This window comes from Lepidochelys kempii, chromosome 1 (genome assembly GCF_965140285.1).
Source record: "Lepidochelys kempii isolate rLepKem1 chromosome 1, rLepKem1.hap1, whole genome shotgun sequence".
Lineage (NCBI taxonomy): Eukaryota > Metazoa > Chordata > Testudines > Cheloniidae > Lepidochelys > Lepidochelys kempii.
The window spans coordinates 97562240-97578885 of record NC_136380.1 but is presented as its reverse complement, the minus strand read 5'-3'; the positions used below and the strand labels follow the sequence as shown (position 1 = coordinate 97578885).

The 16646-nt window shown below is 52.1% G+C and overlaps 1 protein-coding gene across 2 annotated transcripts in view; it reads left to right on the top strand.

The window, feature by feature from the left end:
- Positions 1-2098: 2098 nt before the first annotated feature.
- The window catches only part of DZIP1 (DAZ interacting zinc finger protein 1), an 86206-nt gene continuing 71658 nt past the window's right edge, over positions 2099-16646 (top strand). For both annotated transcript variants that reach the window (XM_078853380.1, XM_073347964.2), the window contains exons 1-2: positions 2099-2352; positions 14651-15274. In XM_078853380.1, coding sequence (XP_078709506.1) covers positions 14813-15274 — 462 coding nt within the window. In that variant the 5' untranslated portion in view covers positions 2099-2352; positions 14651-14812. The remainder of the gene's footprint in view (positions 2353-14650; positions 15275-16646) is intronic.

Sequence of the window (16646 nt, the reverse complement as noted above, 5' to 3'; positions counted from 1 at the left end):
CTCAGACGGCAGCGGCTCTCTTCTGCTCTGAGTCCTGAGTCCTGTCTCCTCTCCCCTGCTCTGTGGAGATAGGGTACAGGGGTGGGGGGAGTGGGACACCCTGACATCAGCACCCCTTTTCCCGCACACACTCTGCACAGCCAGCAGGAGGGTCCCGGGAACAACTGCTGGGGCAACGTGGCTGCAAAGCAGCGAGGGAAGGGGAAACTGAATACACGCTGCTGGATGTGTGCGGCTCTGCTAATCAAGTGCACAGCACTTGAATTGCTACTGGGTGACCAGGCAGCTTAGAGGGAACACAGCTGTACCGGTGTCCTTTCAGGGGTTAGCAAGACTAGCTTGCTCTGGGGAGCCCTCTGCAGGTTGGAGACAAGCCCCCTGGTAACACCCTGGCAGTTCCTTTAGGGCGGGCCATAACCTTGTTACCCTTTTGTTAAATTAGAAGCACTACTGTAGGCTAATTAATTGGTGTCTATAATTTATGGTAACACCAGGACCAAAGAGTGAAATTGAACTCAAAGCATTTGAATATTTACAGTAGATATGCAGTTTGGCATAAATACAATACAGAGTTTAAGGACTGTAAGACATGAACTCCACTTTTACTTATTCCCTTGATGATGTAATAGCTAAACAAAATCTACTAAATCAGTTGAGACTCCCTGCTTTGCTTTCTTGAGAATACAGCAGCTTCTATGGCTTAAGTTAATTTAATATGAACTAAATTGGTCAGACAGCTCAGACAAAAATCTCTGTGTGCGCCTTCCTTTGGGTCAAAATAAATTCAAAGGTGTGTTGAACTCAACTGATGTAGAAGACCAATCACCAAACTATTGAAAGAGGTGCTTAGTTACACATCTAATAAACATCTTTTGGCGCTGGTAGGCCCAGTTCCTTAAATAAAATCCTTGTTGATTTCAGTGGGAGTTAAGCACCTAAATATCCTTGAGAGTCTGGGCTCTTTAGTGCCTTTCCTCAAATTTTGTGTTAGAAACAGCTACTGATTAACTACTCATTTTACCACCAGCAAGGAAAATCTTTACTATTCAGGTAACAAAGCATCTTTTAAGAATAAGGATTGTGGAATTATAGCAGAGATACAAATATCCATTCATTATTAAAGGAGCTAAAAGTCATCTACTATTGACTCCCATCTCAACAGAATGATCTAATTTGCCTTGGTCTGTCCTGAATCTTATAATACAAAAGACCAGCATGAGTATGTACGTAGTGAGACATTACTCAAAGAGGGTAGAGGCGTGGGCAACCTTTTTTCTCCCTCCCCTTTTTGTCCTTTAATAGTGTTAGAAGGAATCCTATGGGTCAGAGTGAACCAGTTGTAAAAGGACATAAAGGACTTGTAAATTTCAGCCACCATAGGCTTGGCGGTTAAGGGGGCAATTGGGGCACTGCTGAACAAGGGCCAATTTAAGGTTGCACAGGCACACCTCCAAAATGGAGGCTTAGCCTCCCCTAGCCTCTTATACCCACCACCCATGCAGATCATTCTGGATTCCAAAGCAGCTGCAACCCTCCCCAGCTTGAAATCACCCACAAACTCTGTAAGTGTACTCTCCATGCCATTAAGCATTTGTAGTCATTTGTTGAGTGTCAAGAAAAATATCTTAAACTACAGCTTTTTTTAACAGTGTCTCCTAATTCATAAAACCTTGATCTGTCCCCTTCCCCCACCCCGAGTTTGAGGAAAATCAGCAGTCCGCTTTGGGCTAAGTTCCAGAAACCAAACACGACTCTGTGAGACCGCGAAGGCGCGCTGAAAATTAGCGGCTTGGCGAGGAATCTCTGCCGTAGCCTTAACGGGGGTGCCACAACCCTCACCCTACGAAGTGAGCTGGGGCACTGAGGGCGCTGGAGACTGAAAGGTGGTGGAGTCGTGCGGGAGGTCGCGGCTGGCTGAGCCACAACGTCTTCGCTCCTTGATATTCAGCCTGCGGTCCCGCTGCCCCGCTCCCGGGGCGGGCTTGCTCCCGCTGCCGCCTCCTCTGCCCTCCCTGACCCATCTCCGCATTCTCCCGGCATCTGAGAGCGGAGGCGTGTCTGCGCCTGAGAGCCTGGGGATAGGCGGGAAGGAAGACGGGAGCGGGGAGGAGGGGGAGCTGCCAGCCCCTCTATGACATGGAGCAGGAGCCGCCGCGGAGGCGGCGGGCAGGCGGTGCTCTGGAGCCGCTGGAGGCGGGCGGGCAGGCAGCAGCAGCAGCGCTGTCACCCCCGCGGCCCGCTCCCCTCTCCTGGCGCAGCCGGAGTCGCGCTGCCGGGCTGCAGCTACAGCGGAGCCGGCGGGCGGAGGAGGCGCTGCCCGGGGACCCTGCTGTGTGGCGGCCGCCGCCCGAGGTGAGAGCAGCGAGGCAGGGGCTGGGGTGCCGCCCTCCGTCTTCTCTCTCCTGTTGCGCGCGAGTACGGGTCTGCCCGCAGCTGTAACCAGCCTTCGGGCCGGGCCCGCAAGTGGCGCCCCCGCTGGGCTGGTTTGGGAGCTCTCGGGCCCGCCGGGCGTCCATCGCAGCCAGCGGGGCTTCTCCAGCCTCGGCTCTGCTGGGGCCCCACATTGGGGAGGGCGAGATCGGGCTTCGCAGAGCCCCTGGCTTCGCTGATGGAGGGAGCCCGGTGCAGGAACCTCTCCAGCCAGGCCCAGCTAGACTCGTCTCTCCGCCTCCTCTCCCGAGTCACCCTGCCGCCTGCCTCACGTTGGCTTGGCTCGGCTCCGACTAGCGGGGCGGGTTGTGAATAACTCTCAGGGTTTTATTGGTCATTTAGCCTAAAGCAAGTATTTTGGAATGAGCAGCCGCGCACTACCATGGGGCTCCGATCCGGATTGGGCCTTTGGGTACCACTGCAATGTAAACAAATTATTGGAGGCACCAGTCAGTGCTACAGTTCAGTTTAAATTTTGCACTTAAAGCAGGTTCCCAACCTCTTTGTTGTGGATTAAAAAATACATTATATTCTTCCAAAACTACTCTTTGGGTGCAAGTATCAATGTTCAGAGTACTTATAAGGAAATCTGTTAATTTGTTTAGGAACTAAAATTTAAAATGAGTCCTTTTAGAAATGTAGTGCCCAGTGTCACGTTGTTGTTGCTTCCACTGATCTCAGTGACAGAATAGCACAGACTTTCCCCCCAGTTCTGATTGAGTTCCCCACAGTTTCCTTTCAGCAGCTAACTCCCCCCACTTTCTGAACATGTGTAAGAAAGCGCACCCTGGAAAGGTCCCATAGCTACTTCTAATGTCTCCTTTAGTGCCTGTGTTCAAAGTTGCACTGCTTTAAATTTAAAACAGATTTAGGCCATGTCTATACTACAAACATTGACCGTTGCACGTTATGTCAGTATACAGGCACCAAAGTTTGTATATCACTCATGCATGTGCAGGCACGGACGGTGTGTAATGGAGGCTGGAGGAGGCTAAGCCTCCTCAGACCTCATGCCTCGGGGCTGCGGGAGAGTGGCTAACGTGACCAGATGTCCTGATTTTATAGTGACAGTCCCGATATTTAGGGCTTTTTCTTATATAGGTGCCAATTACCCCCCACGCCCTGTCCCAATTTTTCACACTTGCTATCTGGTCACTCTAAGAGTGGTGCATTATCTCAGCCAGTTAGGGGCCCCCAGAAAAGGCCCCTCCCCCCACCACAGCCACGGGTTGCAGGGCTGTGGCAGGGGCACAGAGCTTTTCTGGTCTCGGGGCTGCAGTGGGGGTGTGTGGAAAGGAGTGGGGGTGGAGCCTTGGGGGAAAGAGGTGGAGTGGGGGCCAGGACCATGGACAGAAGGGGTGGAACAGGGGAGCCCAGAGCCCCACCGCTGCAGCCTCTGGCTGGGGAGGAGGGGCTCCAGGCTCGGAGCTCCGGCCAGGGCCAAGAGCTCCGCTGGCATGCCAGCTGGGTCCCCAATCGAACTCTCAGCCCCAGCCGGGGCGGTGGGAGGTGGCTGAGAGCAGCAAGCAGGGGCAGGGCCTCGGGGCTGGCCTCCCCAAAGGGAAGCTTCACCTGCTGCTTATGTATGCGTACATGCTGCTTGCATTGGCAATGAGCATATTCACCAGGAGCGCTTGTGTAGATGTAAAGTGCACGCATCGCTGATAGGTGTCCCAGTATGCCAGCTGCTGCCATCCTACACAGTGCCTTCTGGGATATTTTTGCAGTGTTTTGTGGGATAGTACTGCTTTGTCCAGGGATCTCTGGGAGCTAGGGGTCAAGTTCCAGCATGCAACTTTCTCCATCCCATAATGTCATCCATATCCATAATTTTTCATAGAATCATAGAATATCAGGGTTGGAAGGGATCTCAGGAGGTCATCTAGTCCAACCCCCTGCTCAAAGCAGGACCAATCCCCAACTAAATCATCCCAGCCAGGGCTTTGCCAAGCCTGACCTTAAAAACTTCTAAGGAAGGAGATTCCACCACCTCCCTAGTAACGCATTTCAGTGTTTCACCACCCTCCTAGTGAAAAAGTTTTTCCTAATATCCAACCTAAACCTCCCCCACTGTAACTTGAGACCATTACTCCTTGTTCTGTCATCTGCTATCACTGAGAATAGTCTAGATCCATCCTCTTCGGAACCCCCTTTCAGGTAGTTGAAAGCAGCTATCAAATCCTCCCTCATTCTTCTCTTCCACAGACTAAACAATCCCAGTTCCCTCAGCCTCTCCTCATAAGTCATGTGTTCCAGTCCCCTAATCATTTTTGTTGCCCTCCGCTGGACTCTTTCCAATTTTTCCACATCCTTCTTGTAGTGTGGGGCCCAAAACTGGACACAGTACTCCAGATGAGGCCTCACCAATGTCGAATAGAGGGAAACGATCACATCCCTCAGTCTGATGGCAATGCCCCTATTATACATCCCAAAATGCCATTAGCCCTCTTGCGCGCTCCTGCTCGTGCTTCCTCCCAGTATCCCACTTCCCACTTACCTCAGGGCTTTGGTCTCCTTCCCCTAGTGAATCTAGTTTAAAGCCCTCCTCACTAGGTTAGCCAGCCTGCTTGCGAAAATGCTCTTCCCTCTCTTTGTTAGGTGGAGACCGTCTCTGCCTAGCACTCCTCCTTCTTGGAGCACCACCCCATGGTCAAAGAATCCAAAGCCTTCTCTCCAACACCACCTGCGTAGCCATTCGTTGACTTCCATGATTCAACGGTCTCTACCCAGGCCTTTTTCTTCCACGGGGAGGGTGGACGAGAACACCACTTGCACCTCAAACTCCTTTATCCTTCTTCCCAGAGCCACGTACTCTGCAGTGATCCACTCAAGGTCATTCTTGGCAGTATCATTGGTGCCCACGTGGAGAAGCAGGAAGGGGTAGCGATCTGAGGGCTTGATGAGTCTCGGCAGTCTCTCCGTCACATCGTGAATCCTAGCTCCTGGCAAGCAGCAGACTTCTCGGTTTTTCCGGTCAGGGCGGCAGGTAGATTACTCAGTCCCCCTGAGGAGAGAGTCTCCGACCACCACCACCCGCCTCCTTCTCTTGGGACGGTGGTCGTGGAACCCCCAACCCTAGGACAGTGCATCTCATGCCTTCCAATCGGCGGAGTCTCCTTCTGTTCCCCTCCCTCAGATGTATCATCTAGTCCACTCTCCGCATTAATACCTGTGGAGAGAACATGAAAACGGTTACTTATCTGTATCTGCATTGCTGGTACATGGATGCTTCCCTTTCTTCTTCTGGAGGTCACATGCTACCAAATTTCTTCACCATCCTCCTGTCCCCGCAGTGCAGCCTGCTCTGAATCTGCAGAACGTTGTGTCCGTAGAAGCATATCCTGACGTCTGTCCAGGAAATCTTCAGTTTCTCTTATGCAACGCAGGGTCGATACCTGTTGCTCCAGACCTTGAACCTTCTCTTCCAATATGAAGACCAGCTTGCACTTTGTACAGACAAAGTCGCTTCTGTCCTGCGGAAGAAAGACAAACATGGCACATCCAGTGCAGGTCACAACAGCTGAACACTCCCCATCCATATTACCTTCCTTCTACGAGCTTCCTCAGGAGTTGTAGTAAGTACTCTTTAAAATAATCCCACAAACCTGCATGGCACTCCTTGGTCTCTGCCATCTCTGACAGAAGTATGGAGTCCACAGAGCTGTGCGTTTGTAACCTTTGGGTGGACTAGAGTTCACTTCATTGCCCTTCTCCAGTGCCTAAAAAAACCCCAATTCCCATAGAAAAGTAGCTGGAGACCCAGAATTCAATCTCTAAGGATTTTCATCAAGGATCGCACAGGGCTAACCTCCCCACATTCATATCCCGAAAGAAACTAAAGAAATGAATTTAATTAACTAACAACTTTATAAAAACTTACGATAAAAAAACAAATAACAACAATTTAATTTTTACAACATAACATGGCTATTTTATAATCCACATAGATTATTTTCACAGTTCTACATAAATAAAGAAAACAAATTAAAATCAACAGTTCAGTCCCCACAGAAACACAGTGAGAAGAAGAAGAGCTCCGAAAAGCTTAGGTTGAGTTCACCTGAGTCTCAGAGTCTTTGATCACCAATCTATACAGTTTGCTGAGTCTAAAACATCATCTTCCCTCCATTTGCTTATAGGAATCTTCATGGGATCCATGCGGACTCTTCCTCTGTTAAAATCACTGTTAGCCAGCCAGCTAACTGATTAACCAACCACTCAGTTAAGTGTACAGATTTTAAAAAAACAAACCAACCTGTTGCAAGAAAATACAAAACTGAGAATAGCAAAATATAAATGACTCGTTCTCGATTACTACATTTAAAGAAAAGTTGGTGAGTCATACTAGTTGAGATAATTTAACTAAAACAGTTTGGCTAAAATAAAAAAAACATTCAAAGTATACAGTTAAAATAGAAGAAATTATTTTTCCCTCCCAATTTCTCCTTTGTGTAATTAACATTACCCATGCTTACATGTTAGAGGGTTAACAATATCACTAACCTGCTGCAAAATGCTTCAGGGTTAGAGGAAACAGCTTGCTTTCTGCTCCTGGGCTCAGCTTCTCCCAACTCACACAGGGCACATGGCCTTTTGTAAAGCAGCTACCCTGACTTCTTGTCCTCATGGAGTCTGACCCCAGCAACAGGGAACCTATTGGAGCATACCCCAAACTACCACAACCACACGCAAAATCCAGATGCTTCTGGATGTGGAGGGCTAGAAACAATGAAGTCCCCAGACACAATTCTCTTCTACCTCCACATGGGCCTCTTAAAGAGGTATCTCCCTATTAGGCACATGGGTTACACGCTATTCTCATGAACATTGAAAATACAGGATGCAAGGTTCTCCTGGATTTCCTGTACCCTCAGGACCCGCAACAACTGGGGACATGAGGATTTCTTTGAGGACAGTTTGCTGAGGGGCATAACGAAAATAATTCAAGGTTGTTGGTGGCCTTCATGGAACACTGGTTGTGGATCTGAGAAACAAAAGCTGACTGCTGATATTGCATCGTAATGCTGGTGGGGCAATCAGCAATGGCTGCAGAACTTTTGGATGCAGAAGGCCACATTCCTGGATCAGTGTGCCAAGCTTGCAGCAACCCTCCAGCACATGGACACCAGAATGAGAGCTACATTGCCAGTGGAGAAGCAAGTGGTGATTGCACTCTGGAAGCTTGCAATACAAGATTGCAATTGGTGGGTGGGAAATAATTTTGGATTTGGAAAATCCACAATGAGGACCTACAAGTGTGTAGGTCCGTTAATTGTATCCTGCTGCAAAGGACAGTGACACTCAACAATGTGCAACAGTGGGGTTCCTGAACTGGTAGGATGATAGAGACATACATATCCCTATTTTGACAACAACCCACCTTGCCACAGAGTACATCAACAGAAAGGGTTATTTTTCCATGGTTATACAACTGTTGGCAGATCTCTGGGGATGCTTCACTAATATGAAAATCTCAGTCTTTAAGAACTCATATCTTTAAGAACACGGGACTGTTCAGAAACCTGCTGGCTTTCCTGACCAAAGAATTACCATTGGCTATACTGAAATGCCGATACTGTTTCTAGGGGGGACAGCCTGCACTTTGCTCCCTTGGCTCATGAAGCTATTCTTTGGCCACGGCAAGGTGCAGCTAACAGCTCAGCAGGTGCAGAATGACTGTTGAACGTGCTATTGGCAGATTGAAGAGATGCTGGCAGTGCTTGCTTTAGTCACTAGATTGATTCTCAGTAAGAAAAATATCCCAATGGTTATAGCTTCCTGTTTTGTCCTGCATATCTGTGAGGCAAAGGGAAAAAGCTGATGCCAAATATAGGCTGAAGGTGGAATGGCTGTCTGCTGACTCTGAATAGCCAAACACAAGAACTATTACAAGAGCTCAACATAGAGCTATGCAATTGAGGGAGGCTTTGACAGAGCATTTTAATGGCCAGCCACAGTAGTGTTCTCTGGTGGACAGTGTTCTCTGTGCCTGGAGCTCTGGATGTTGCTAAGAACTGTATAGTGCTTACTGTACATTTATAAATATGACTGGGTGTTTTCCTGAAGCTATGAATTATGTGGTGTTTGGTGCGTATTTATAAGTAGTTTGCTTTGCGTATCACTATGCATTCTACAATATTTGTTGTGATGCAAGAAAGATGATTTGATAATCCAAAATTAGAACTTTATTGAATGGGGGGGTGGGGGAACAGCATAGAAAATCAGTGTGCAAAAAACCCCACAGGTGATGCTATCCACATTTTTAACATAACTTATTGGGCTGAAAATTTACTATTAAAAAGGAAGTAAACATGTATATCCACTTCAGTGCACAAATGTAGACAGTTGTGGCTACACATACATGAACCGTAGTCCTTGCAGGTCAGTGTATGTGAAGCTGTGGTTTTCCTTGCTGTCCCCAGCTTCGAGTAGCAAGGGTAACAATGTGCCATATAATGCCACATGGTATGTTGGAGCATGGGGGCAGCGACCACGGAGTTCTTCAAGGACTGAAATAGGTGGAGAGTCCAAGATTTTTAAACCTGCGGGTCCATCACAGTCTGCAGCATTTGGGTTTGCAGCCTGAGAAGACTCATTATGTCCTGGTGGGACTTCTGGGTCTGTCTTCTCTGTCTTTTTTCCATGGTATCAGTAATATTGGCCCTCCGAGCCCTTTGTTCACAGTCTGTTGCAGCACTGGCTTGCAGGATCTTGCAGAACATGTCCTCTTTCATCTTTCTCCTCCTCATCAGGGTCAGGAATTCTGCAGATGGGGAGAGGGCTCCCCTTAAGGCCGCCCTGCCAGAAGCTGCTGATAAAAACAGACACATGTACTCCAGGATTTACAATCACAAGGGAAAGATAAATTTCAAAACTCCCTTCCGTTATTCCCAAAAACACTTTTAATAAGAAATGCTTATTAACACTTCAGCTTTAGAACACCTCTGCATAGCACTGCTCTCCAGCCTCAGCTATGATGAATACAGCCCACCAAGGGCAAGGTGGGAAGGATTTTCTGTTCCACGAAGCTATAAAATTTCAGTCCCTATTCCATGGGTATGAGTATAGAGCAATGGCACTGAATATTGGCACTATTTTCCACAGGTTCTGGTGATCTTAGCCGATATCTCACTCCTCAGGGTAACAAAGGCACAGAGAGCACAGTTGCTGACGTTCTGAACCCGCCCAGGCCTGTATGCCATTAGCCTGTTTACTGCAATGGTGCTAGCCAAACTCATCACAGAGTGGCATAAGAAAGTGCCCTATCGTGGAAGAAGAAATAAGGCAGCCATCTCTAGAAATCTTCCGGAGAAGATTGTGGAGTATCTCCATGAAAGTTTCATCAAGATGTCTCTGGTGGATAAAAGGAACATCCCTATGCACATGAAGTGCTCTACATCCCTCCCTCCCCAGCCTAACCAACAGGGGAATGAAAATCAGATGCAACTCTGCTCTGTTTGTTATACCCCTACCTCTTCTCCTACAAATAAAACAATGAAAAGTCGATATCTTTCTCTTGTTAACTTGGGGATAGACTGAGTGTCATCTTTAAATTTAAACGTGTATGCATTTTGCCTTACACACTTACGCAAGTTCCCTTCCCCTTGATCAGGCTCATCTGCATTTTACCTGGTGGGACTGGTTAGATTGTGGCACGGTCTCAAACAGGTCCCAGCTCGTGGCATGGCTGGAGTCACCCACTGCATCTTCCCTCCTACTCCTCCTTGGTGTTCACTGCAGAGGTCTCTGTCTCAGGTTCCTCAAAGGTATCCACAGTGGTCTGCTGGGTGCTAGTGGGATCTCCACATAGTATGGCATGCAATTCCTTGTAGAAGTGTCAGGACTGCAGCGCAGTACTGGATCTATTGTGCTCCCCTTGATCCCAGCCCAGAGCACCCTCCTGTACCTCAAACCCCTTCATCCCCAGCCCCACCCCAGAGCCCACACCCCCAACGAGAGCCCTCACCCCCCCCCCACACACACACACTCCAACCCCAATTTTGTGAGCATTCATGGCCTGCCATACAATTTCTATTCCCAGATGTGGCCCTCGGGCCAAAAAGTTTGCCCACCCCTGCTCTATACCATTTGGGGAGGTGGTTTTACTGCATCGCTGGAGTTGGCTGAAGACAAATTTGAGTGTAGATACATGCAGGAATAGGTCAACGCAGGGCAACTTACGTCAGTCTAAGTTTGTAGCCTAGACCAGGCCTTATTTAAACCAGTTCAAAACCCTGTGTGAACACTCCTAAACTTGGTTTAATATTGATTGAACAAATGAAGCACTTACATAAACTATCTGGTTTACCCGAATTGGTTTAAAAAAAATCACACCTTTAATTAAACCTGTGCAACTTTGAATAAAAACAAGACCCTAATCTCGTGTGTGCACGCATGTGCTCTCTCTGTCCTTCTGTATGGCAGTAGATGTGCATTTTATGTGTATGGGAGTAGATTTTGGTTGTATATGTCATATATGGGGATGAATTATACAAGGGTGTATATTGGAAATGGGAGATGTGAAACGTATGACTAGTGGGTGAGGTGTACTGGAAGGGGTTGATGTTCATAGGAAATGGCTGGAGGGGAAGAAATGTAGGATGTGTTTGTGGGGTGAATGCTATGTGGAATGTGTATAGGATACAGGGGTGACTGTGAGGATGAGGAGGGTGTACAGTGGGGTGTGTATACGATATGAGTTGTGTAGGGGTGTCTGGGGAGGGGGTGATATGGATTGTGTTTGGAAATGACTGGAAGAATGAGAAGCTGAGGTGTATATGGGAGGGGTTGTGTATGCAGGGGTGCAAGGTGTTTCGGGGGTGAGGAAGGATGGTGTGGGGGGGATAAAGTGTTTGGGGATAGAGTGGTGAGGATGGGGTGAGGTGTTTGGGGATGGAAGAGTGAGGCAGTGAGGGGTATGGGGATGAGGAGGTGTTTGAAGATGGGAGGATAAGGAGTATGGGGGTGAGGTGATTACGGATGGGTGAGTGAGGTGGTGAGGTGTTTGGGGACGAGGGGGGTGAGGTGGTTACGGATGGGTGAGTGAGGTGGTGAGGTGTTTGGGGACGAGGGGAGTGAGGCGGTGCAGTGTGTACGGATGAGGGAGTGAGGCGGTGTGAACAAGGGTAGGGGTCAGGTGGGTGGGGATGGGAAGGTGTTTGGGAAGGGGGATGAGGAAGTGAAGGGGGGTGAAGCTGTGGGGGTGGAAAGGTGTTTGGGATGGGGGAATGAGGAAGTGAAGGGGGGTCTGGTGGGTGCGGGTGGGAAGGTGTTTGGGATGGGGGAATGAGGAAGTGAAGGGGGGTCTGGTGGGTGCGGGTGGGAAGGTGTTTGGGATGGGGGAATGAGGAAGTGAAGGGGGGCCTGGGGGGGTGGGAAGGTGTTTGGGATGGGGGAATGAGGAATTGAAGGGGGGTCTGGTGGGTGCGGATGGGAAGGTGTTTGGGATGGGGGAATGAGGAAGTGAAGAGGGGTCTGGTGGGTGCGGGTGGGAAGGTGTTTGGGATGGGGGATGAGGAAGTGAAGGGGGGGTCAGGTGGGTGGGGGTAGGAAGGTGTTTGGGATGGGGGATGAGGAAGGGAAGGGGGGTCTGGTGGGTGGGGGTGGGAAGGTGTTTGGGATGGAGGATGAGGAAGGGAAGGGGGGTCTGGTGGGTGCGGGTGGGAAGGTGTTTGGGATGGGGGATGAGGAAGTGAAGGGGGGTCAGGTGGGGGGGTGGGAAGGTGTTTGGGATGGGGGATGAGGAAGTGAAGGGGGGTCTGGTGGGTGGGGGTGGGAAGGTGTTTGGGATGGGGGATGAGGAAGTGAAGGGGGGGTCAGGTGGGTGGGGGTGGGAAGGTGTTTGGGATGGGGGATGAGGAAGTGAAGGGGGGTCTGGTGGGTGCGGGTGGGAAGGTGTTTGGGATGGGGGATGAGGAAGGGAAGGGGGGTCTGGTGGGTGGGGGTGGGAAGGTGTTTGGGATGGGGGATGAGGAAGCGAAGGGGGGTCTGGTGGGTGGGGGTGGGAAGGTGTTTGGGATGGGGGATGAGGAAGGGAAGGGGGGTCTGGTGGGTGGGGGTGGGAAGGTGTTTGGGATGGGGGATGAGGAAGGGAAGGGGGGTCTGGTGGGTGCGGGTGGGAAGGTGTTTGGGATGGGGGATGAGGAAGGGAAGGGGGGTCTGGTGGGTGGGGGTGGGAAGGTGTTTGGGATGGGGGATGAGGAAGGGAAGGGGGGTCTGGTGGGTGGGGGTGGGAAGGTGTTTGGGATGGGGGATGAGGAAGGGAAGGGGGGTCTGGTGGGTGCGGGTGGGAAGGTGTTTGGGATGGGGGATGAGGAAGGGAAGGGGGGTCTGGTGGGTGGGGGTGGGAAGGTGTTTGGGATGGAGGATGAGGAAGCGAAGGGGGGTCTGGTGGGTGGGGGTGGGAAGGTGTTTGGGATGGGGGATGAGGAAGCGAAGGGGGGTCTGGTGGGTGGGGGTGGGAAGGTGTTTGGGATGGGGGATGAGGAAGTGAAGGGGGGTCTGGTGGGTGCGGGTGGGAAGGTGTTTGGGATGGGGGATGAGGAAGGGAAGGGGGGTCTGGTGGGTGCAGGTGGGAAGGTGTTTGGGATGGGGGAATGAGGAAGTGAAGGGGGGCCTGGGGGGGTGGGAAGGTGTTTGGGATGGGGGAATGAGGAAGGGAAGGGGGGTCTGGTGGGTGCGGGTGGGAAGGTGTTTGGGATGGGGGATGAGGAAGGGAAGGGGGGTCTGGTGGGTGCGGGTGGGAAGGTGTTTGGGATGGGGGATGAGGAAGGGAAGGGGGGTCTGGTGGGTGCGGGTGGGAAGGTGTTTGGGATGGGGGATGAGGAAGTGAAGAGGGGTCAGGTGGGGGGGTGGGAAGGTGTTTGGGATGGGGGATGAGGAAGGGAAGGGGGGTCTGGTGGGTGCGGGTGGGAAGGTGTTTGGGATGGGGGATGAGGAAGGGAAGGGGGGTCTGGTGGGTGGGGGTGGGAAGGTGTTTGGGATGGGGGATGAGGAAGCGAAGGGGGGTCTGGTGGGTGGGGGTGGGAAGGTGTTTGGGATGGGGGATGAGGAAGCGAAGGGGGGTCTGGTGGGTGCGGGTGGGAAGGTGTTTGGGATGGGGGATGAGGAAGCGAAGGGGGGTCTGGTGGGTGGGGGTGGGAAGGTGTTTGGGATGGGGGATGAGGAAGGGAAGGGGGGTCTGGTGGGTGCGGGTGGGAAGGTGTTTGGGATGGGGGATGAGGAAGGGAAGGGGGGTCTGGTGGGTGGGGGTGGGAAGGTGTTTGGGATGGGGGATGAGGAAGCGAAGGGGGGTCTGGTGGGTGGGGGTGGGAAGGTGTTTGGGATGGGGGATGAGGAAGCGAAGGGGGGTCTGGTGGGTGCGGGTGGGAAGGTGTTTGGGATGGGGGATGAGGAAGCGAAGGGGGGTCTGGTGGGTGGGGGTGGGAAGGTGTTTGGGATGGGGGATGAGGAAGTGAAGGGGGGTCTGGTGGGTGGGGGTGGGAAGGTGTTTGGGATGGGGGATGAGGAAGGGAAGGGGGGTCTGGTGGGTGCGGGTGGGAAGGTGTTTGGGATGGGGGATGAGGAAGGGAAGGGGGGTCTGGTGGGTGGGGGTGGGAAGGTGTTTGGGATGGGGGATGAGGAAGCGAAGGGGGGTCTGGTGGGTGCGGGTGGGAAGGTGTTTGGGATGGGGGATGAGGAAGCGAAGGGGGGTCTGGTGGGTGGGGGTGGGAAGGTGTTTGGGATGGGGGATGAGGAAGTGAAGGGGGGTCTGGTGGGTGGGGGTGGGAAGGTGTTTGGGATGGGGGATGAGGAAGTGAAGGGGGGTCTGGTGGGTGGGGGTGGGAAGGTGTTTGGGATGGGGGATGAGGAAGGGAAGGGGGGTCTGGTGGGTGCGGGTGGGAAGGTGTTTGGGATGGGGGATGAGGAAGGGAAGGGGGGTCTGGTGGGTGGGGGTGGGAAGGTGTTTGGGATGGGGGATGAGGAAGCGAAGGGGGGTCTGGTGGGTGCGGGTGGGAAGGTGTTTGGGATGGGGGATGAGGAAGGGAAGGGGGGTCTGGTGGGTGCGGGTGGGAAGGTGTTTGGGATGGGGGATGAGGAAGCGAAGGGGGGTCTGGTGGGTGCGGGTGGGAAGGTGTTTGGGATGGGGGATGAGGAAGCGAAGGGGGGTGAGGAAGTGAAGTGTGTGTGGATGGGGGGCGGGGGAGGTACCAGGCGTCTCACTCTCGCTCTCTCCCCGCAGCTGCCATAGCAACGCGGCAGACGCCGAGCGGCCGGGGCGGGGGCTCCGGGCTCCGCGGCCCGGCGCACAGTCGGAGCCTGAGGCCGGGGCCGGACGCCTGGTGGCAGGACTCGGGGCCCCGCGCCCAGCGGTGCCTCCCGCTCGCCCTGCAGCCCGGCCGGGATGGGCAGCGCCGCCGCGTCGGGCCCCCTACCCGCCTTCCAGTTCCGGCCGCGGCGCGGGAGCCCGGACTGGCGCCGGCTGAGCGCCGTGGACGTGGAGCGGGTGGCGGGCGAGCTGGACGTGGCGGCCCTGCAGGAGCACCTGGGCCACGTCACGTTCTGCAGCGCCGAGCGGCTGCGCTGCCCGCACTGCCAGGGCCCCGCCGACCCGCTGCTGCTCAAGCTGGTGCGCCTGGCGCAGCTCTCCATCGAGTACCTGCTGCACTGCCAGCAGCACCTGGGCGCCCAGCTGCGGGGCCGCGAGCAGGCGCTGCGGGCGGCCGACGCCCAGCTCGGTGAGGTGGGCAAGGAGGCGGCCCGGCGCGCCCAGGAGATGAAGCTGCTGAAGGAGGAGTGCAGGCAGCGGAAGAAGATGATCAGCACCCAGCAGATGATGCTGGAGGCTAGAGCCAGCTATCACCAGGTGAGACCCGCTTCTAGCCGCGGCTCGTGCTCCCCCCCTCCCGCGGTGCAACCGCAGGGCGGGCAGGGACCTTCCTTACCTTGCGGATATGCTCCCCCCCCACCCTCGCCCCGTCCTTTCCCCATCAAGTTTCAGAGTGGTAGCCCGTGTTCGTCTGTATCAGCAAAAAGGAGGAGGAGTACTTGTGGCACCTCTGCTCAAATAAATGTGTTAGTCTCTAAGGTGCCACAAGTACTCCTTGTTCTTTGTCCCCATCAAAATACCCCAGAGGCTGCGGTTTCATTCCCAGCACTGTGGGGCCGGAATCTCATACAGCTTTAGAGAGGAGGCGTTTGATTTCCTGCTCATCCTAGTTACCGATGAGCTTTTTTCAGGCTTGTGTTCATTTCACCATCCTGTGTGATATCCCTAAAGGGACTCTGAAGCAAATGATTAGGTAAGGTGGAAGGCAGACAAGGGAGAATAGGGCACATTAAGTCTTAGAAAGATTAACAGTTTAAGGGTGTATCAGCTTTCTCATTTTTTTCCCCAGCAACTATTTTGGGAATTTATAACTGCCTTAAAAGGTGTTCTGAAATTTAAAGACTATACTGGGCTTAAACTTGGCAAACATGATCTTGGGCCAACTTTGTGTGTTTGTGTGTGTGTATTTAAAGTTGATTTAACTCTACTGAAAGATGCTCTAGCCTGACACTCCTGAAAGTCAAAGTTCTGTTTATCCAAATAATAGGTACAGCATAGGTAGGAGCAATGCAAGCTTTCCCATGCTGTACCAGCAACGTGTTTCAACCCGGATTAGAGGGAACATCAGCATGTCAGTGGGCTAGGAAAAGTTTTGTTTCTCTAAGATGTCTTGACTAAGGAAAAATTCATAGATTCATAGATTCATAGATATTTAGGTCAGAAGGGACCATTATGATCATCTAGTCTGACCTCCTGCACAATGCAGGCCACAGAACTTCACCCACCACTCCTAAAAAAGACCTCACACCTATATCTGTGCTATTGAAGTCCTCAAATTGTAGTTTGAAGACCTCAAGGAGCAGAGAATCCTCCAGCAAGTGACCCATGCCCCATGCTACAGAGGAAGGCGAAAAACCTCCAGGGCCTTCCAATCTGCCCTGGAGGAAAATTCCTTCCCGACCCCAAATATGGCGATCAGCTAAACCCTGAGCATATGGGCAAGATTCCATCTTACATTCAGTGGTCCAGTAGGAAGATATATATTTTTTGTCCAAAATTCTGTATTTTTAAAAACAAATTATGCTATTTGTTGTATGTTTCCCTCACTTAGGCCCCGGTCTTGTAATGGTATCCATGTGGGCAGAATTCATTAGGACACAGTGCAAATGCAGGGTCCTTGTGGATTCAG